The sequence below is a fragment of the Liolophura sinensis genome, chromosome 6 (genome assembly GCF_032854445.1).
Source record: "Liolophura sinensis isolate JHLJ2023 chromosome 6, CUHK_Ljap_v2, whole genome shotgun sequence".
In the NCBI taxonomy this organism is placed as follows: domain Eukaryota; kingdom Metazoa; phylum Mollusca; class Polyplacophora; order Chitonida; family Chitonidae; genus Liolophura; species Liolophura sinensis.
The window spans coordinates 24871781-24893986 of record NC_088300.1 but is presented as its reverse complement, the minus strand read 5'-3'; the positions used below and the strand labels follow the sequence as shown (position 1 = coordinate 24893986).

Here is a 22206-nt window from a genome sequence, read left to right as displayed (position 1 = left end):
AATGTGACCCTAGTAGGCTTGTACAACTGTTTGTGTCGCATTGTACATGAAGTGCCTTCAAACTACAACAAGTTGTAGTTTAGAGTGGCAGTGTGATGGCTGGCCAGGAAGCTAGACATAGAAAAAGTAAAGGTTCTTCACAACGAGGGAACAAATCCACAAGTCCATTCATAGAGGAGGACGAATTTGAGGTGGAATCTCACAGGTGCTGGATTTTTGAATGTGTACAGTACAATGTATACTGCTACTCCAGCCAGTGACAACTAGCATGTGCAAGTGTCTTTTGCTGCCGCTATCACTGTCACTGTCACGTACAGGATTCCACAAAGCTAGTTTGGAACTCTGAAGGCGTCTTAAGCGAAGACAAATAATTTGAATATCTATGAGTACTGTGCAGTAGCCAACCAGTTGAATTTATTGTAGCTTAATACATTCATGACATTTGAGTCAAAACTTGGTTTGTGGAATATATCCTGGGTCATGTACATTGATATGATAACTCAGTAGACGATTGTCAGTTTGCCTAATAGTTTGGTAAAACCAGACATCTGCGTGCCTTCGCCTTCTACACTTTGTGTTCATGAGAGTGATTCATACCTGAATTAACATGTGCTCCTTAAATCGTGATAGCCATGTTTAGTAATAATTAACATTTAAGTGATTTCGTAAAAGTGAATTATAACTCACTTACATGGTCTGATTTTCCTTCTCGTATATAGTGAATTTTAGCATGCATTACATGTATATTATAGTTTTAGCTGTTATTATAAGCTTAATCATAATGATATTCTGTAGCCCAACTTATTACATTAATTGTGAAGGGATAATTATTATTATGATTTTGTGGTTTGTTTGATTTTCTTACAGCTGCACATGGACCATTCTCAAAATCTTTGTGCTGGTGCTGTTTGCATCCTTTCTCATCCTCATTCTACTACCCTCTCCAATCGATCCCATTTCACATAGGTGAGATTGAATTAATTCAGTAATTAAAATATACATGTAATACGCAGAGCCTCAAGGCTTATTATAACCGCACCGACAAGTGTGAATGCAAACCACATTGGCATATTGCCAGCAGGGCTTAGTTGGTTAGCGCGCTAGCACAGTGTAAATGACCCAGAATTCTCTCAGCAATGTGGGCGCTGTGAATTCAAATCCAGTTCATGCTGGCTTCCTCTTCTTAAGTGGGAAGTTCTGGCAGCAACCTGCGGATGGTCGTGAGCTTCCCCTGGGCTCTGCCCACTTTCCTCCCGCTATAATGCTGGCTGCCATCGTGTAGGTGAAATATTTTGAGTAGGCGTAAAACACCAATCAAATAAATAAAATAAATAATTATTGCTAGCAGGTTCTTTCCAAGGACAACAGGGAACCTCTGGAACCAAGATGGTTAGCAAGCCAGCATGGTGCAAAGACCCAGAAGCCTCTCACCAATGCAATCACTTAAGTTGTATAAATTTTTATATATTATTATATATTATATATATTTTTATATAACTAAATAAATAATTAAATAAATAAGGACAAAATGTATATTTTCCACGAGATGCCCTGCTATGTTGTTTTTGTGTTTATAAATGGGAATTGTCTATATTGTATGAGCAATTGTTGATTCATAAGAGATTGCAGTAAACTGTTACGGTTGTGGTTTCGCATCATATTGAAATCAGTCAAAAGTGAAGTAACATCGTATCTGGTTATAAATCATTTCTAAAAATGTTTGTAGTTTCCTCTGGGGATCAAGTTATAATCCTCTACTATTTAACTACGAAAATGATACAGATATGTAATTTTAGTATTGCAGTATGGATTTTGTGTTACTTGCTATCTAAGTAGTAGTGTAATGATTATGGGCACATGCCTTTCAATCACTAGAATGCGCAAGGCGGAGGATCAAACCCGGCCAGAGACAAGGGATTCGTTGAAATACTGAATTGTTTTCCTTTGCAACTTATATTTAAGCAATACTAACATGATTATATTGTGTATCTATAACAGGTTCCCAGAGGCTCCAGCTTTAGAGGGTGTTCTGAAACCTAATGACATTTTGTCTAAAGCCCAGCACCTGTATCAAAATGAGGTGTTAGGTCCGGAGTCCATCGTCATAAAGGGAGGTAATAAATCACTTGTTCACAGTAGATTCATAGGATGTATTGAAAAGTTACCATGTAATAAAATTGTTTCTAGGGTAACATTCTGTGTTAATTTTCAGTTTTAATTTAGTTGAGAGATAGTCCTGTATATTGAGGAGACTTATACATTTTGTGTCAATTCAGTGTGATTGTTGTCATGGCCCTCTTTCTGAGAATACCCTGGGAACTGCCTCAATTGAAGTTTCCTCCACCCATAAACCTGAGTACCAATATATTTAGAAGTGAACAACTCTTGACATTTTATTTGCACAGATCACATGTACACAGGCACAGCTGATGGGAAGATACTGGATATACACAAGGGAGAAATACGTGTTTTGGCTAGGTTTGGACAAGAACCATGTGGTAATTCCACTTTTTTTGTGTACATGTAAATTTGTGTGATATGAAATTGTACAAGTATATTTGATTTGATTTTCTTTTCTTGTTGGGCTGTGTATTTTATGAAATGATATTTCTTAGGAAAAATATGTCTATCTACAATTAGAAATAAAGCATATGTACCAGTTTAATTCTTCAGTTGTAAGGTTGGGCAGAAAATGTTTCTAATTTCACAGGAACAAAGAATTCATGGAAATTATTGAAGTTGAAGATCTTCAACTTACTGTAAAAGTTATTGAATTTTTTTTGATAGAGCTCTTCAGGAAGATTGGACCAAAAAGTCCCAAAACCAAGTATATGTAGGTGTTTGAATTTAACAAGTTCTACTAGTTGACAAAGCTTTTCTAAAGCCATGTTTTCTCCATCCAGAAACCTTGGCAATATATTAGCATGGTATATGCTAAGTATTCCACATTCCATTACTTGCATAAACCAGTCATATGCCTGCTAAGTAAAATGCATGCTTAATCTATGTTTCAGGAGGTTTTGAAAATGAGCCCACATGTGGTCGGCCATTAGGGATGAGGTTTGACAATGATGGCTACCTGATTGTCTGTGATGCTTATCTGGGCCTTCACAAAGTCAATGTTGCCACAGGAGATGTCCATGTTTTATGGCCACACACAGCTCCCATTGATGGAGAATTGGCCAAACTGTTCAATGCTGTGGTCATTGCCAGCAGTGGCATGATTTACTTCACACATTCTAGTACCAGATGGGATAGGAGGCATTTCAGATTCAGTATCTTAGAGGCAGATATGACTGGCAGGTACTTTGTGGATAAACTAACCTTTTTGTCTTAGGTGTTCCTAGAAAAAAATGACTATTGCTGTGCTTTTTAAGTTGCTGTTTTGCAGTTTTAATTCATTTCATTTAAAATATGTGTATCCAGTAGTGTCTGCTTCCTGTTCTACATCAATCATGTCAGTTTGGTTTTGAGTGTCCAATAGAAAGGGAAGTAACTCTCTCAGTGTGTCTCGTATACCTTTTTTTTTTCTTTTTAATATTGTATAGAGTTCTTACTCCCACATATGTAAGTTTTAATCAAACCATACTTTTGGACTGATGATCAGTCCACACTTTATTTATAATGATAACAGCAATTCGATGATTTACTGAAATTTCAAATAAATTATACTGTATCTCATGCATTTATAATGTAGTATTCATGAAATATATTTCCAGATATGACATTATAACGACAGAGTGATGTCCCCTTGTGGAGTGACATCTTCACAATGGATTCTGTTGGATTATTAGTTATGTCTAAGCGTAAACACCAACATGTCTTAAAGCGTAGACATATTTTGTGCCGGGTTGTAATAAATAAAAAATTGCATGTTATATTTATATGTGATTTTCAGTGAATGTCTTATTTTGAACAGGTTGATACAGTATGACCCAGTCCATAACACCACAACTGTACTTGCCTCAGGGCTGAGTTTTCCTAATGGTTTGGAACTCTCCAGGGGTGAAGACTTCTTGATAATGGCAGAAACAACAAAGGCTAGGCTGTGGAAGTGAGTTGTCTGAAATGTGTTTTTTTTGAAATGCTTTTTTTGTTAATTCTTAATTGCTTGATCATTTTGTGTAGATTTTCTTTTGTATGTTTTTAATATTATCCAAAAATTTTACTTTTTCTGGTTTCAGGTTTGGAAAGAGGGCTATGACACACGGCTGTTTTTCTGTGTGTTTAAAATGTGTAATTAGTGTTGCATTTTATGTATGGCATACATTAATATTCATGAAAACTTTATTTGAAATGTTGATGTCAAAGTGGTGATTTGTTATCTTTTACATGTATAATCCTTTTTGGTATTTCAGTGCTTTCGCATATTTCAGGGCTGCCACAGATTTTTCAAAACAAGAATTCATGACTTTTCATGACCAAATTTGACTCCAATTCATGACTTTTCATGACCAAATTTGACTCCAATTCATGACTTTTCATAACCAGATCTTAAAATAATACAGGAGTTCTACCAAGTCAAAAATAAAATCTGACAAACAGTATTGCATAATTGAACAGTAATTCAGATACCTTTATTTCAATATCATAATGAATATGTCATTTAAATAACATCACTACATACTGCACATGTCCACATGCAGATGCTCATAGAAAATTCAAGACTTGTTTATGACTTTGTTCAAATTTTAGGAATTTATGGCTTTTGATGACAGTTCATGAATGGGACATTTATTCAGTAATTTAATATTACAATGTGGTTTTGTTCATGACTGTAACAACCCTGTTCATGGCGGTATTAAGTAATACACAGACTATTTTCGGGCTTTTTATTAGTGTTGTTGTGATTCTATAGGTATCACCTGTCAGGTGCCAACAAAGGTGCCATGGAGATTGTCAACAATAACCTACCTGGATTTCCAGACAACATACAGAAGAGTAGTTCTGGCGGGTTCTGGGTAGGACTGGCAGCAGTAAGATCAAGGGACAGATTTTCCATGTTGGAGTTCACTGCCCCTTATCCCTGGATGAGAAGTCTAATGGCCAAGGTACCCGTGAATTAAGCATGGCTTGATGAAGAGCAAGGTTCTAAGTTCTAGGCACTGTACCTACAGCATTTCTTATACTGTGTTATTAGCCAATGAGACTGACTGTTTGAATGTTTACATTATGTTTACAAAGATTGAGGCTTAGATATATGTCTTGGATGCCAGGTTTAGAAAAACATTTATGTATGTAAAGGTGCAGAAATGCTGTTGCACCAGTGTTATAGCTAATTGTTTATGAAGTATGGTGGTGCTGATTGAAACAGTGTAAGTATAATGGGACTAAGTGGGTGTCATTCAGTGATATGAAGTAAGTATAAGCTTTGTTGTTTGTCATCCTGCAAAGTAGGTGGAGTTTTTTTGTGGAGCAGATGCTATTATTTTCTGATAATGTCTATTTGATGAACTGCATGCACACATACCTTACCATGATCCCTGTGAGCAGTTGGCATAAGAGTTAACATGTGGTTATCACAGATTGTTAAAAGTGTGGTCTGTCAGTATGGCATATGGCACTTTTACAGTATAGGAAGTTTTACTTGGAAAGATATTGTCTTTAAAGGAAAAGTACAACAGGTTTAATAATTTTGATTTGATTGTATTTGAAACTGGCACTGTGTTTCTTATTTTATTTTCTCTCAGCTCCCCCAGGAAGTAATGATGAAGATGTTGCCAAAGTATGGCCTTGCTTTGGAGATTGACCAGTCTGGAAAAATCATACGGAGTTTACACGACCCTACAGGAGAGAAGGTGGGAAGTACATGTGACTTGGCTGACAAGGACGGAGTGCTATATCTAGGCTCATATTATTCACCTTATATGGGCAAAGTGTATTTGACGCAGCAAACAAAAAAGTCATAGTTTCAGATTAGTGACATTGGTGGCTCTTGCAAACTAACGTAGCTAAGAGAGGTGATTTTACGGTATGATAGCTGCTAACGGCGTCATTGAGCTGACAGGCCCAACTGTGGGATGTACATGTATATTCAACCTAGCCAATACTGTAAAATCACCTGCTTTAGATTGCGAGACCACCCCCCACCCCCCACCCTGTTTCGTGCAAATATGTGTGAACTCGTGCGAGACCTAACTTGCCGATTCGTCTTTCTTTTTTAATGGAAAACTGTAGCCAGCCAATTGATTTACATTCTCTCCAATTTTTATAAACTAGGTACTGGGTAGTCAAACTGAAGTGAAACTGATAAGGAGCAGGAAGAAATTTTTCAATACATGTGTTAAAGTTCATTAAAGACCAGGGTTCAAAGCCTTGTTAAATGAGCTCATTACTTCTGTTAACTGAATCAAGAGCAGCTCAGCTATAGTGGGTGTTTCCCAGTTATCAGATGGGTGGCACATAATATGATGCTCACACTAATTCACAAGCTGCCTTTAATACTGGCTGTTAACGTCTTCTAGTCACAAAATGGCTGACATACTGCCATTCTCTGGCATTAGTAGAACCCTAATCATTCATTTATTCCTTCACGAGCAGCCTGTCTCATGAAAACATGCATGGGGAACATCAGATGGTTCTTGCGAACAAGCCTGACAAGTATTGTATCTAAACAGATGTTGTGTGTAAAACAATATAATGTGGCGATGAGTCTGTTGTTTACGAAGCGTGTTTACATGTTTCTAAGGCAGTTACAAGAGAGAAATATATTGTATACAATCAATACATTTTTATACATATAATTACATACATGCATCTGGACATGATTTATACAGGATAAGGCTGTAAGACTGTGTGTGGGTATGTAAAAGTGGTTAAGGACTGGAAACATTTGTTATATGTACTGGTAGGCGGTGCTGTACATACATGCAATACAGATGCGGATTATACTGTATGCTCAGTTCAAGATGGCCACAGTCATGCAGCCATCATTAGTGTTTTTATCTTTTACATGTACATTGCTCGAAGAATCCTGACTTGGCAGATACAGTTAACATGGTTAGATACAGGTAACATGGGCAGATACAGGTAACATGGGCAGATACAGGTAACAAGGATAGATACAGGTAACATGGGTAGATACAGGTAGATAGATACAGGTAACAAGGATAGATACAAGTAACAAGGGTAGATACAGGTAATAATGATAGATACAGGTAACATGGGTAGATACAGGTAACATGGGCAGATACAGGTAACAAGGATAGATACAGGTAAAAAGGATAGATGCAGGTAACAAGGGCAGATACAGGTAACATGGGCAGATACAGGTAACAAGGATAGATACAAGTAACAAGGGTAGATACAGGTAATAATGATAGATACAGGTAACATGGGCAGATACAGGTAACATGGGCAGATACAGGTAACAAGGATAGATACAGGTAACAAGGGTAGATACAGGTAAAAAGGATAGATGCAGGTAACAAGGGTAGATACAGGTAACATGGGCAGATACAGGTAACAAGGATAGATGCATGATGTGCAAAGAGGATACACTTTTTATCAAGAATCTTCACATCTGTGAAGTCTTGGTGTGAAAACATCTGTAGGAAGTTATTTTTACTGGATGTGTTAACTTGTTACATACATGTATCATTAACATGCATATTCTTCAGTGTCTTTAATGCTTGATGAAACGTGAACTTGGCTGAAAAGATATCAGGGTGGTTACTTCATTTGTATGGTTTTGAAAGAGCTTCTCATCTTTGGGGGGAAATTCATGTAATTTTTCTCTTATTTCATTAATGTTTTGTTTTTGGTTCAGAAGCACACATTGTATCCTACAAGACAGATATTATGAAATTGTATGGAGTTTTACCCACGGCATGTACAGTATTTACCAGTACAATGTATTATGTTGTAATCCAGATTATATCGTTAATACACGCTTACATGTACTTCTCATGTCAGGGTCTCAAACTTTTAAACAAAGTCCACTTTTATGTGTAATTTTTCTTATAAATCATGTCATCTTTGTTTGTGTTTTACTTAAGACTTCTGTGTACAAGTCCAAACATGCAGGTTTAAATTTTTTGGTGTGTGAAAATTGTACACAAGGTGTGACTTTTTGGGATGTGAACAACATTAACATGTTATCGTTTTGGTTTGTTGAGGACTTATGTATGTGTTACAACTATACAAGGCCAGAAAATGCAAGTTTACCATTTTTGTGGGTAAAATTCATCCATATGTATATGTAAGCCAGGGGCTATGTAAGTAAGTAAGGCAAGTAAGCCGCCCTGTCCGAGCACTTATACTTAGAAGGGTTAACCAGTCGTTGCCCTATCCCCTTAATGCTGAACGTCAAGCGAGGAAATTACATCTTCTTTTAAGGTCTTAAATGTGACCCGACCCAGGATTGGCCCTGGATCCATCACCCCTGAAGCAGACGCTCTACCTGATCAAGCCAGTGTATACTAATGTCAAGAGGTGAGTCAGTAATCTGGCCACCTTGATGGAGACAGCTATTGTCCTCTGCCTCCAGCATGTCCAGTCAATGTTAAGTCCTTGTGTGATCATTATCCTAAGATCAAAGGATAATGAATAAGGCTGTTTTTTCAGGTACAGCAGACTACTTCAATCATATACTCCTTTTAGAGGACATATATAACTCACTTATTTGGACATTTTTAATCAAACAAAGTTCATAATATATATATATATATGTATATATATAACTGTTTTTTTATGTTGTGTTTGTTACATGCTGTACATGTAGGTTTGGGGGCAGAACAATTTTTATAGTTATTTCATTTTCCATCCAAATGCATTTTAAATAATCAAATACTAGCAATGCTAACTGGTTTTATTTTTGTTTGCAGTGGAATACTCATCTCTTTCCATAGTGAAGTGCTCAGTGCTGAGTCAATGTAATGACTCACCTCACACAGCAAATTTAATTTACTGTGTTTAAAGGACAATATTCATGCTTGCTAAATGCACATAGATTATGTGTTCCCCCCAAACACCTAAGTTTTCTATTTTATTGTTGTTTGCCAATACCAGCAAGTGTGTGATGTAAAGTTCTGTCCACAACACACCACAGTAACTCTCTGCCAGCTTTAACATAAGAACCCAAGAATCACAACCACTGGCAAACTTATCAAAGTGGCTGACAAAACATCTCAGTATTAAGCTGCAGCAAAATGAAGCCTGGCTGAATTAAAATGTCTTTACAACAGGCCTTGACTAAAAATGCTGGAACATCTTTGCTAGTTCAGATGTGGTTGTAAGCCAGGTGGCTTGTCCAGTACATATGGTACTGGCTCAGATGTGGTTGTAAGCCAGGTGGCTTGTGCAGTACAGATGGTACTGGCTCAGATGTGGTTGTAAGTCAGGGGGCTTGTCCAGTACATATGGTACTGGTTTAGATGTGGTTGTAAGCCAGGTGGCTTGTCCAGTACAGAAGGTACAAGTGCCAATAAAGGGTAGTCTGATATTCTATAGGCACTCGGGGCGTCCTCCCCCTGTGAGCCTGTGAGCCCGACAGCCCACAATGAACAGAAATATTCCGAGGTGAAATTAATGTGAGGTGAAATTAATGTAAGGAGAAATCATACTTTAGTCAGATTTGCTTGCAATCGGACAGGACTGGCACATATAAAACAAGAGTCATCTTTGACGAAATTACATGCTCAGAAGTCATAAGCTGTATCACCATGTTCTTGGGCACCAGTACATGTTTGTTGAATTGCACCAATGAAATAACTTTTATACATATTTCAAAATCCTTGTGATGCAATGATTATGGTACAAGGACAAGTCAGCTCTATCAATACAGAAATAATCAATTTATATCTTGAGAGATACACATAACCCATTTAATTACAACTGTTGAAAACAGTCAGTCACACCAAAAATTGCACACTTATATTTTATACACATACACATGGTGCATGCACTATGCTTTTATTTACAACAACGTATGAAATCTCTGTACAAAACACAGCAAAGACGCCACCCCTCTCAGTCTCAATATAACAGGGAATAACTTCAAAATACAAATGGTTACATTATCTACAGAATGGTTGGTTTTCTTTTATCCAAAATTGTCCTCGTGTCCAGTTTATACAAATATATTCTGTACCACCCAGGCTTCATAGTAATTGTAATCACATAAAGAGTGGTGGACATCAATTCTCAAAGAATTGGAGCAAATTTCATGCCAAATTTTCTTATCATTACTAGTATTTTCCAGACATACCAGAAGGGAAAGTCCTGAGAACCATTACCGACCAATAAAACATCACCATGAAACCCAAAGCACCATGCTTTCCAACCTATAAAATGAAAAATAGTGGAAATATTTCCAGAGATGCATACTTTTCCTTTCTGAAGTTTTTACTGAATTCCACTTTCCTTGAAAACTTACTTAATACATTTATACACATGTATGGTATTATATCTCTTCCATATGGAAAAGAACAAAATTAACCATAAGTGTACTTACACGACACAACCAATACAGTTTTTCCACATAACCACTAATAATAAAGGGATACAACCCCTGATATGTAATCTCTTGTGTGACCTGATTGTTGAGGATGCCCTTTTAAACAGAGCTCTGTTATAAACTGACAATTTGTCAAACAGATACAAACAAAAGCATGCATGTAAATCTAGCACATACAAGTTTTCATTTGCTGTAATGTCATGTCTAATGCATGTACGTGTAAATAAACATCGGACTCAAATTTCAGAAATAATGTACATTTTTCAGTAAATGTACAAGCAATTCACAATTTTAATGCTGGTCAGTGTACGTATGCATCCTGTATTTCTCTATTACATGTGCATGTAGTTTGGCAAGTCAGTATGATGTCTTAACATCATTAGAGAACACTTAAAATGAAAAGTTTTACATAATGCATTTTTATGGTCATCAATTCAAAGGGAAAAAAAGGATAATTATACGAGGGAATACGTACTCATATCAAAGTCTTTCTGTGTCAAATACACACAGTTTTGTCCATCAAATACATGCCCTGAGTGAGGTAATGTAATCAAACACGTTTCAGAATGTCCAATGGGCACACTGTTCCTTGCTCATTAGCCAAATTCCTCTATAGCACTATAGTACAGAAACAAAACTGTATTGTAGTTTGAACAGGGGAGTTCCCACTTCAAACTCTTTCATCAGTAAAGGCAAAGAGAGTCCTACTGTATGATGTTACTTCTGAAAAATGTTAGGCAAATTTCACTGACAATGATTTACTGGTCACCTATCCTGCTTTCTTCTGGAGGCGTAAATGGCACATGTTTGGTTCAGGAACTCCCTAAACATTTGGCTTCTCAATTTTCTCCATCATTCGTCTACTCTAAATAACATTTTGTGTAACTTTTCCAGATGTCCCTGTTTTAGTAAATGAAACCAAAAACTGATGCCTAACATTATGAACAGATGGTACAAAAAGAGGTCAAACTCAAAATTCCCTTCCATATGCTTGTACAAATAATATTCACACTTAGCTTTTTCTCCTATCACCACTCCTCAAATGTGAAAACCATATGTTTTCTAGGATTCTTGCGGTGAGCACCTCAGCTGATCGAAACCAAAAAATCAGTTCTTTTGCTTTTAAAAATTCTGACTGAACATAGGGTTGTTAATCAAATACAATGATGTGCTACATAATTTAACATGGGCACATTCTACTGATGGAATAAGGGGCCTCCGTGGCTCAGTTGGTTAGCGCGCTAGCACTAATGTAATGACCCAGGAGTCCTGTAATGACCCAGGAGTCTCACCAATGTGGTCGCTGTGAGTTGAAGTCCAGCTCATGCTGGCTTCCTCTCCGGCCATACGTGGGAAGGTCTTTCAGCAACCTGCGGAAGGTCGTGGGTTTTTCTCAGGCTGTGCCCGGTTTCCACCCACCATAATGCTGGCCGCCGTCGTATAAGTGAAATATTCTTGAGTACGGCATAAAACACCAATCAAGTAAACAAATAAAATACTGATGGAATACATTGAGATCTGGACCCAAGAAAGCAAGAAAGATTCCAGAAGCCCCATGTGAGTGGCATTTCCATGTGTTACTCCATATGGTTATCTGTGGAATTAAGACTAGCACATGTATTTGAACATGTCTGTCACTTATACATACATGTTATCTCATTCAATGAGACTATAAGATCACTTTCTCAAACATAAAACATGTATGCACATTTTAGTTGTAGGTATGTACACAGCATTTTGTCTACAAAGACTTGCCAGCTGAAGTATGTCAACATACACAATCTCACGGGCTCATAAATACACGTCTACTGTACACTGGACACTGTAGATCAGCTCCCATTAAGACATACTCTCATGATTGTTCAGAGGATAATGCTCTTTGTACAAGTTCACATGCTCTCTCATTTCTTGGTGTTGCTTCTTTAATTGCGCAGGTATTGTGTCGTAAACATCAGTGAACAACAAATCAGGGTTAGGCTTCTTCCTCTTCTCTGCTTTTGAAAACGCCTCCATAACCTGTGCAAATAGAAGCTTGGAAATATAGGAAACATCAAGCTGTCATTTGGAGAGTGAAAAAGAACCAGGTAGAGAGCTTTACGGTATATACTGTAACATGTAAATGACACTCATGCAAAGGTTTGAAATACATTTGGACTCCTAGCCCCTATTCCTTTTATCTACATAATTGTGATTAGTAAGAACTAGTACCAGTCACTCCCATCGCCACCCTGCAAACCCACATGTTTCCCTCAATACCTCAGCTCCCCGCCTCCCCCCCAACACTCACTTGTCTCCTACACATGCTGGACTCCTTCATACAGTTCTTCTCTTTGTCCTCCCTTTACTTCCCATCTTGCCATCACCCCCACCCCCAACTCACCTGTCTCCTCCTGGACCCATTCATCCAGGCCTTCTCCTTGTCTTCACTCCACCAGCCCTACTTGAACATGTGGCTCATCAGTCTGGAGTCACTTACAGGTACCTACTGTCACCCCCCCCCCCCCCCCCCCCACTTCTACTCATCCTGCCATCATCCTCACCCCCACCCCTACTCACCTGTCTCCTACTGGACCCATTCATCCAGGCCTTCTCCTGGTCTTCACTCCACCAGACCTGCCTGAACATGTGGCTCATCAGTCTGGAGACACTTACAGGTACCTACAAGTCACCCCCTCCCTATACTACTCATCCTGCAATCACCCCCACCCTCACTCACTTGTTTCCTGGACTCCTTCACCCAGGCCTTCTCCTGGTCTTCACTCCACCAGCCCTGCCTGAACATGTGGCTCATCAGTCTGGAGACACTTACAGGTACCTACAAGTCACCCCCTCCCTATACTACTCATCCTGCCATCACCCCCACTCTCACTCACCTGTTTCCTGGACTCCTTCATCCAGGCCTTCTCCTGGTCTTCACTCCACCAGCCCTGCTTGAACATGTAGCTCCTCAGCCTGGAGATGGGATGGTCCTGCTTGTCCCAGTAGCTCACCTCATCCAGAGAGCGATAAGCTGAGCTGTCATCAGATGTGCTGTGATGGCCAATCCTAGCAAAGGAAGGATCAGTAATAGGTGGTTAAACTCTAAAATATCTCTAGGGTGTGTACAATAAAGTGCTGAACACTTAAAACACAAATACTGACAACTCGGAAATCTAAACTCCTTTGTGCATCATCACGGAACATAAAATGAAAGCTTTGCAATTTAACCTTGCCACCACTGGTATCTTGTGATTTCCTATTTTTATGCAGTAATTAATTTTTTAAGTCCATGTACTTCCAAATTGATATATGCATGAAAACCAATGAGCACTGCCATTTATAGATATAAAAATTTGCTTAATTTGGACGCTTACTGTTTACCTCTCACTGAAAGCAATTGTGATGTCGCAAGATTCAACATGTTACCAATATGTGGGACAGCCAGGTGACAACATCGATTATGGTTAGTCATGAGTGATCTCGACGTAGTAGCTCACTATGGTTGTAGTCCTCACTATGGTTGGCTATTTACAAGTCCTGATGGCATGACACAAGCATTTGTACATGACGCACAAAAATTTAGAGACACGCTATTTTCTAACCTACACTCTGATTCATCTTCAAATACATGTGTCTAAGCCAACAGCATGCAGACATGTGTCTAAGCCAACAGCATGCAGACATGTGTCTAAGCCAACAGCATGCAGACATTTGTCTAAGCCAACAGCATGCAGAAGTACTACTAGCATATTCATTAAAAATATGTACAAGTCATGATACACAAATTCTCCAGTACAGTAGATTGTGTATAAGCTTCAGATTCTAGATTGTGCATAAACTTCTCAGACAGGGACTAGATCCTCTAAGATTCCCCCTCCTGCCCCTTTCTCGGAGCTTATATGACAATAAGTGATCTAAAGCACTGGCAGGGTCACTTTAAATCATGTAAGCCGTCTTAGATGAATGATGAGTTTAATGTTGTACTTGACAATTTTTCAGTCATATCACAAGGAGGATTTGTTAGGTGTGTATAAATATACTGTCTTCTTGTGGCAGGGTGATTTCATGCTGTCACTGAAGCATCGTGCCAAAGGCACCAGACATGACACCCCACCCAGTCACATTACATTACATTTATTTATTTATTTATTTATTTGATTGGTGTCCTTGCCGTACTCAAGAATATTTCACTTATACGACGGCGGCCAGCAATATGGTGGGTGGAAACCGGGCACAGCCCGGGGGAAACCCACGACCATCCACAGGTGGCTGACAGACCTTCCCACATACGGCCAGAGAGGAAGCCAGCATGAGCTGGACTTGAACTCACAGCGACCGCATTGGTGAGAGGCTCCTGGGTCATTACGCTGCGCTAAACGACTGAGCCACGGAGGCCCCCATTACATTACAGGACATTACATTACAGGACTATAAATCTTCGACCTGCCCAAGCGAGGCAGCAACAAGTACATGAACCATTTTTTAAAGTCCTTGGTACAACCCGACCCAGGTTTGATCCAAGATTACCCAAGTTTGAGGTGGATGCTCTAACCATTAGGCCACTGCTGCAGTCTGATCTTACACGAAGTCCGCTGATTACTCACCTGTATGTCATGGCTTCTATCAACACAGGCCTGCTCTCCCTGACTGCGATCTCCCGGGCAGCCTTCACCACGTTGTACACAGCAAATACATCATTACCATCCACACGCGCTGTTGTCATGCCGTACCCTGATCCACGAGAGGCTGGGTGAAGCAAGAAGATATTAAAGTGATATTCATAAAGACATATACACAGAGTAAATCCTTTTTACTTTAAATTTCACATTAAGAAATTATGTCTTGTTTGGACTGACAAAGAACAAGTTATTTCTGAGGGGCACAATAAGTATCTTAGAAAAAGTGGACCAAAAATCACAGGTTTAAGATAAGCAGAGGGCTGAGACATTCTAGTAGCTATTCAATCAAACCTGATGCGTAACTGTTTCACGTTAAGTCACATAGAAAGTTTATTATCAGGAAGACTGTTTCATGATGAACTGACAGATGCGTTATAAACCTACATTTATCCCCAAATTCCTAAACAGTTTCGCAATGAAAGAGCAAATTTCAGAGCAATTTCAGCACACTCTTAATTTCATTTTGGAGATAAAACTTCATTGGTTGCATTGACCATTTTCAGGGCCTCACAAAAAGTATAATTTTATCAGTCAACCCAGAATAATACCTTCAGAATATGCTTGAATAAACCTGCAAAAATGTTCAAGAATAATGGTTGTCTCACCTGAATACAGGTAGACGAATGACAAAGCTGTATGACTATAAAATCTTCGACAATTTTTTCACTAGATAGTTTATTTATTTTTTTGATCCGGTTTTAATGTAATTGTCAAGAATTTTTTTGCTGAGTGGAGTGGATTACAGGATTACCGGTGGAGGAAAGATGAGTGACCAGGATAAAACATCAACTTCTGCCTGGCACCTGACATAACCCGCTGGCCCGGCACCTGACTGCAGCTGAACCAGTGAGAGCAGTACCCAAACACGCAACCTCACTGGTCAAGGTCCTGACAAGCATGTGCTTTAAACCATTTTTGTAGACCATCTTCATTTAATAATAATTATGATCAACCAGCCAGAAATACCTACCTATACCATCTCCTTTATACTGGTCCTGGGTAGGAGTCGAAATGGCATAACCATTGTTTCTGCTATGAAACAAAGAACTTTCATTTAAAGATGGGACTACCTGATTTATTCATTTATTTGATAGAAGAATATTTCACTTAGATGACAGTGGACAGGATTACGGTGAGAGGAAATCAGGCAAAGGGGACAACCTGACCAAGTTTGCCATGACAACAATGAATTTCTTTTGATCATTTTTTAAACCATATTTATGGTCATTTTACATAAATGAGGGTTTTACATGTAAGGTGTATGGGTGAAGGAACTGGGCTATAAAATTTGAGACTTGTCAGGTGTCATGCAATACCTTGTAAGGTTGTGGAGATCAAACAGTTTTTATTAAACTGTTCTAATCAGATACATTTAACATTGTGCTAATTTTAATCATTTAAAAAAGTATTTCTAATCCTTGTAGCACAACATGTTCTCCTAGATCAGTTCATTTGTAACAGACAGAAACAATAAAATAAAGCACAGAGTGCAAAATAAGCATGAAAATAACTCAAGGAAATTTAGCAACATTACTGAAACAAATTTAAATCTACAGCTATTAACTGTCAACACATATATCATAAATTTAAACCAGGTGATTCCATGCATTTATTTAGCTCCCTTCTGCTCAAAATCAGTACTAGACAACCCATCAACCATAGGGAAAAAACTTGTTTGACATTTAAACAACTATTTCAGCAAGCCTGATTTCAAAATTCCAGGCTTTTTCAATGCTTTTCAAGGCTCAAAATCCATAATTTTTCTGCCTCCTTGGAATAAATATTCTACATGAACACAAAGCCTGGGGCATTGTAAAATGGCATTAATTAATTACCAAACTTTCTCTTAGTTACACAAACACAGCAAGAAATTGAGCAATTTCAAGTATAAAACAAATTTCCGTCTATTATAGTGTTCGCATACTGAAGTCAGTACCTCTGGTTGGTTCTGTAGGCCAGCCTTTCAAGATTCCCCCTCATCTCCACCCCATAGAATTTCTGCTGATATGTAAGGAATTAATTTAATCTCAGTTCTAAACCTTACCAGAAAAATAAGACAGGACAGTCTAAGACAGCTGCAAAATTTAATGCGGCATGGGCATCCCCCTCAGATGCTGCACCTTCTCCAAAATAGCACATCACACACTTGTCTGTGTGTGACCGCTTTATGGCATATGCTGCTCCACTGGCTAAAGAAAAAAACACAAGCAAATATTCATATAGCAGTTTGTTAAGCTTTAGGTGCAAGACACAATGAGATTAGTGATTTAAACAAGTGCTATCAGAATTATTCCTCCTTGCTTGAATATTCCAGTGTTTTTTATTTTTGCTCTTTGAGCAGGATTCAGATCTGACTTCAAAAATTCACACAAATTGTATGAAGTTGATCATGGTTGGCGTGCTTGACAACCTCAAAGTCACGGGAGGAAATGAAAGCAAGGGTACGAGACTTTATTCCACAGAGAAGCCAACTTTGATACACAATACATACTTACCCTGAGGCATCTGAGTGGCTAAAGTCGAGGAAATAGTGACAAAGTTCAGCTCTTTACTGCCATAGTGAACAGGCATCTGTCGTCCCTTCCCTATATCATCAGCGTTAGAGTAGCACTGGTTCATAAAACTTTCCAGGCTAAATCCTCGCCACATCAACACCCCTGAAACAAAAAAAAAATGGAATCATTATTAAGAACCATGTTAAACAACTGAATTAACAAAAAAATTAAAGATATTCAAAGAATTACCCTTAGTTTATTAAAAGGACTGCATCAGCATCAAGTCTGAAAAACTTGAAGAGCTTTTCAATACTTAGACAAACCAAAACACATATATAGGGACCCATACAGAATGCTACATGTCCTTGATCTCAGTTTTCCATGGTTGCCACAATACTGTGACATGGGTTTCCAGAGCTCCTGTTCTGATAAATCTGCGTCAGGTCGGAATTGAAATTGTTAGTTTTCTGCGGTTACCTGCTTCCCTGTACTGCCCAAAGATCAAATCCTTGGGGTCGAGGGCTGCTGCTGACCCGATATGAGTTCCCTCCTCGCCATAATTGGTCATGTAAAATGATATGCGTCCTTGTCTCTGACATTCGTACAAAATCTTGTCCATTGTATTCAGCAGTGTCATCCTCTCATACATCTTCAGTACCATGTCTTTGTCAAGCTGAAGCAAAACATGTGTAACGATTTATTTATCTCTTTGATTTGTGCTCTACAACGTACTCAAAAACCCACAACCATCCACAGGTTTGGAGACATTGTCCTGTACGACCCTAGAGGAAGCCAGCATGAACTCACAGCGACCATATTGATGAGAGGATTCTGAGCCACTGTGCCACGCGGATACACGAACCTGCTATGGAGGCCCGTCACGTGTATTGAAATAACACATGTATAAACAATGAGTGCAAAAGTCAATCACAGAATAAGCCTATGAAATAATTATACATCTGACCATGTTGGATCTGCACATTTACTGTACCATGAAGTCTGATATAGTAATGAAAATAAAACATTTGAAACAGTTTTGGGGAAAGTTACATGTAAACTTTTCTTTTCATTCTCTCCAATAAAATCACAAGTTTCAGAGCATATATTTCGATAAAATATTCCAGCTTGAACATGGATCTTTTAAAATGTAGTAAGTAGAGCACAGTAATAAATGAACGAGAAATGATCCAACATCTTACAGAAACAGAATTACTGTTTTCTTACCTTTGGGTCTTGGGAGGGATCAATTACCTCCCCTTTTGTGTTCATTACTCTGTAAACAGGGATTCCCTCATAACGATTAGGCTCCAAAAATTCCAACTTTTCTGTCCAACTTGACCTGGACCCTGGAAAAACTGGTTTGTCCTCACTTAACCTTGAACTCAATGAGTCCTCGTGTATGAATGCAACTGGTACCTGCATGTTAATACATGTACATAGAGATCATTGCAAAAATTTATCACAGAATGCATGTGTTGACAAACATGGCTTTTCCTTGGTCTATCAATAAATTCCTTTTGCAGTATTTTTCTAAACAAAAAAAAAAACGCAAAAATCGCGCAGATCTACATGTATCTGAAATTTGGCTGCAAAATTCTCAAAGACATGATCTATTACAGTTTTGAAGTATATTCCATATAATGTATTTCAAGCAAAGCCTTTAAACATCTCCTCTAGAGCCAAGACACGGATCAATCCATAATATGATATGCATGTAGAGCGATACTGTCCAGTTATTTAAAATTTCAAGCAGACGTTATAATCTCTTAAAAACTTCAGGAGCTCGCCAATGGTTGAATATCCTAAATGACAAAATTCCGCCCCCAAAAGAGCATTTTTAAATGCAAATATATGTAAAAAAAAAAAACCCTCACTATTTTAGGTCCTGAAACATAAAGTCATTTAGGATATATGACCTCATATTAAGTTTTCACTTTTACATAACTTTGCTGTAATTCAGGCCAGTGATTCCGAATCTGCTTTTGTTTTTTGTTTATGTTTGTAACTTTTAAGACGAAGTTAAAAAACTAATTTTAAGGTTCTGAAGTAAGGCAAGTTCATGGCCTGTAAGTCAAAAACTATGAAAGTTACAAATTTGTAAATTGTACCAACTTGTAGCCCCACATATGCTCTTTCCATGCACCCATATGTACCCAGGGCATCACCCATAATACTGTAAAACTCTGGGGTAAAGCCAAATGGCAAAGGCACCAATCCCAGTTGGCATTTTCTTTCATCATGGCAAACAGCCAGGGTTTCAAGCCGATATTTTGAAATAGTCAAAATTGTCATTGTCATCAGTTTACTGCACTAGTCCAAAAACTCGCATTTCAACAGGTAAGTGGATCAGCACGATGACTTGACATTTACATGCTGTTTCAATGCAGTTTAATATCTGAATGGTTTTATCCTTACCTTTCCTGCTGACAAACATTTACGTAAATTCACGTTCCAAGAAAATGGCAAGGAAATGCCCATGTTGGGATGTAGTTTGTGATCAGGTGAAAATAGCAGTTTTGACTGGTTCAAAACTTAAGCTTAAAACAGTGGCGGTTTGCCATGATGGATGAAAAGGCTGACTGGGATTGATGATTTGGGTATTTGGCTTTACCCCAATACCAAATTTGTTCGATATCCTGATCACATTTTTGTTGTTGACAGGTAGATATTTTTCACCCAGGAATAATAACATGGTAATATCACGCTGTGTCAAGTTAGAAAATAAAACATATTATATAGGACCATTGCACAGCCAGTCCTCAAGTGCTCTGACATTAGGTTTGACAAAATTTTGTGATGCCAAGGCTGGTCCCAAACTGAAGTCACAGTGCGCTCCAGTTAAAAACCTGAAGCATATGCTATGCCAGTGAGTCTTCAAAACTACCCTTCAAATACATCTCTACTGCCTGAAGTTTGCAGACACTCATGTTCTTTATCTTTCTGTCTGTTGGCTTATCGCAAGCACAATGTCGATCGGTTATTTCCTTGGCAGTGTGTGTTCTGAGATTCCTTATGATGCTCAATGCCTCTCACTGTACTGACAGCCTGGAAATATTTGACATGTGCATCAGGTGTTTAAATGGAGTGTGCACTGGCATTAATTGGCTTGGGGACATCCCTGGATAAACAAAATTTTTGCCAAACCTAACATCATAGCAATCTTGGACTAGTGGACTGCCAACCTAGCTGTCAACAACCGAAATTTAATATGTGTCATTTATCATTTTTTTTTAATTTTTATTTTTTGTTATTTGAAGATGCCACAAAAGTAGGCCTACAGATTAATTCAATTAAATTAAATGTTGAGGTCTATTTTCAACAATTTCTGACTTTTACCTGACTGAATGTTTAATTGTTGAATTCTAAAGCCTGGTAGGTCAATTCCGCAAGACACTTTGCGGAACCAAGTGGGCCTGTAAATACACTGTAAAACAGCAGAACACATCAATTTCTGCTGAGGATTGAAGAGAAAATGCTGCTTTCAATCACTCATACACGTTTAAATCAATTTCAGACTACCTATGCAGAAAATCTGATAAAGTGTTAACTTTTCTCTCTTTAAAATCACAGTGTGCACGCATGACGCATCAAATACATCCAAAATTCGGATTGTATCAGTGGGAAGGAAACATGGATAACAAAGCAGATGCACACATGACAGCCACAAGCCTTGACTGGAACATTTTTTCCACTAGACTGATCGGGCAAATTATTATTTCCATTCTACATCTATGAAGACTGATGAAATCATCACTAAAGTTGTCATTTGAAACTGGTTGCTTGTTCTTGTCATGTTAGGTTGATTTCCGTATATTTTGGCTTGCAGTTTTGAGATTTTAGAACATGACAGCACAAAGTTATTTTGACGGGTGAGAAGGAAATATTTCTGTGGATTTCAACAACATTTCGACTCGGAAATGGATTTACACTTGCAGTAATAAAGGTCCTATTCTCTTTTATAATGAACATCAGAAATCGGCATATGCTGCCGTTTTGGAGTGGATTTAAAGGTCAACTTCGTTCTACAAAGTGCCTTGTGGAATGGACCTACCGCATTTTTTAATTCAACAACTGAACGTTGAGGCAGATAAATATCTGAAATTGTCGAAAAAAGACCTCAACGTATAATTTACTTGAACTAACCTACAGACCTACTTGCAACCATCTGAATTTTTCGGGCAAATGCAAAGACTACGTTGATCCTATTGTTAGTCAATGAGCCCCTTCTCAGCTACTCGTTGTCACAAACTAGTTGGCTCTTTACTTTACCCTTCATAGTAACCTTACTTTCAAATTCCCATTTTTTCGGGTTACAAAAGGTCAACGGCAAAACAGGTCGACGTAAAAACATTTGTTAGTCTCATTTGACACTGAGCAAGTCAGTTTCATATATTTTGCGAGTTTTACTTACAACCCATGTCTTTGGCGGCCTTGCACGTCCCAGATGAAAAAATGTGCGACAACAATGTCGAAAACACCGTTGACTCAGAAGCGACATGACGCTTATCCTCTGCAAGAACACACGACTGTTCTACAGCAGGTGCGCAAAACGTCATCGGGTTTTGGCATATGATTTCCGGAAGTGACGTATTTCACA

The 22206-nt window shown here is 38.3% G+C and overlaps 2 protein-coding genes across 2 annotated transcripts; one reads left to right on the top strand and one right to left on the bottom strand.

The window, feature by feature from the left end:
- Positions 1–29: 29 nt before the first annotated feature.
- LOC135466806 (adipocyte plasma membrane-associated protein-like) lies at positions 30–6818 on the top strand. The gene is made up of 8 exons (XM_064744508.1): positions 30–205; positions 868–966; positions 1999–2114; positions 2406–2498; positions 3015–3303; positions 3920–4054; positions 4859–5051; positions 5691–6818. The coding sequence occupies exons 1-8, from the start codon at positions 96–98 to the stop codon at positions 5907–5909; spliced, it is 1254 nt and encodes a 417-aa protein (XP_064600578.1). The 5' UTR covers positions 30–95; the 3' UTR covers positions 5910–6818.
- A 4930-nt stretch (positions 6819–11748) lies between these two features.
- Positions 11749–22201, bottom strand: LOC135469395 (2-oxoisovalerate dehydrogenase subunit alpha, mitochondrial-like). Its single transcript, XM_064748032.1, has 9 exons — positions 22021–22201; positions 18834–19025; positions 18087–18282; positions 17610–17771; positions 17159–17303; positions 16085–16146; positions 15040–15181; positions 13330–13501; positions 11749–12472 (listed from the first exon to the last, which is right to left on the bottom strand). Exons 1-9 carry the CDS (start codon positions 22105–22107, stop codon positions 12296–12298), a joined length of 1335 nt encoding a protein of 444 aa, XP_064604102.1. The 5' UTR covers positions 22108–22201; the 3' UTR covers positions 11749–12295.
- Positions 22202–22206: the final 5 nt, after the last annotated feature.

What these genes read in the sequence shown, in the direction of transcription:
- LOC135466806 (XM_064744508.1), top strand. Translation starts at nt 96, where the DNA reads ATGGCTGGCCAGGAAGCTAGACATAGAAAAAGTAAAGGTTCTTCACAA. An exon ending in TTTGAGGTGGAATCTCACAG is followed by an intron (nt 206 to 867) that starts GTGCTGGATTTT and finishes ATTTTCTTACAG; the next exon opens with CTGCACATGGACCATTCTCA. An exon ending in ATCGATCCCATTTCACATAG is followed by an intron (nt 967 to 1,998) that starts GTGAGATTGAAT and finishes TATCTATAACAG; the next exon opens with GTTCCCAGAGGCTCCAGCTT.
- LOC135469395 (XM_064748032.1), bottom strand. Translation starts at nt 22,107, where the DNA reads ATGTCGCTTCTGAGTCAACGGTGTTTTCGACATTGTTGTCGCACATTT. An exon ending in GGCCGCCAAAGACATGGGTT is followed by an intron (nt 19,026 to 22,020) that starts GTAAGTAAAACT and finishes ATTAACATGCAG; the next exon opens with GTACCAGTTGCATTCATACA. An exon ending in GTATAAAGGAGATGGTATAG is followed by an intron (nt 15,182 to 16,084) that starts GTAGGTATTTCT and finishes TGCTTCACCCAG; the next exon opens with CCTCTCGTGGATCAGGGTAC.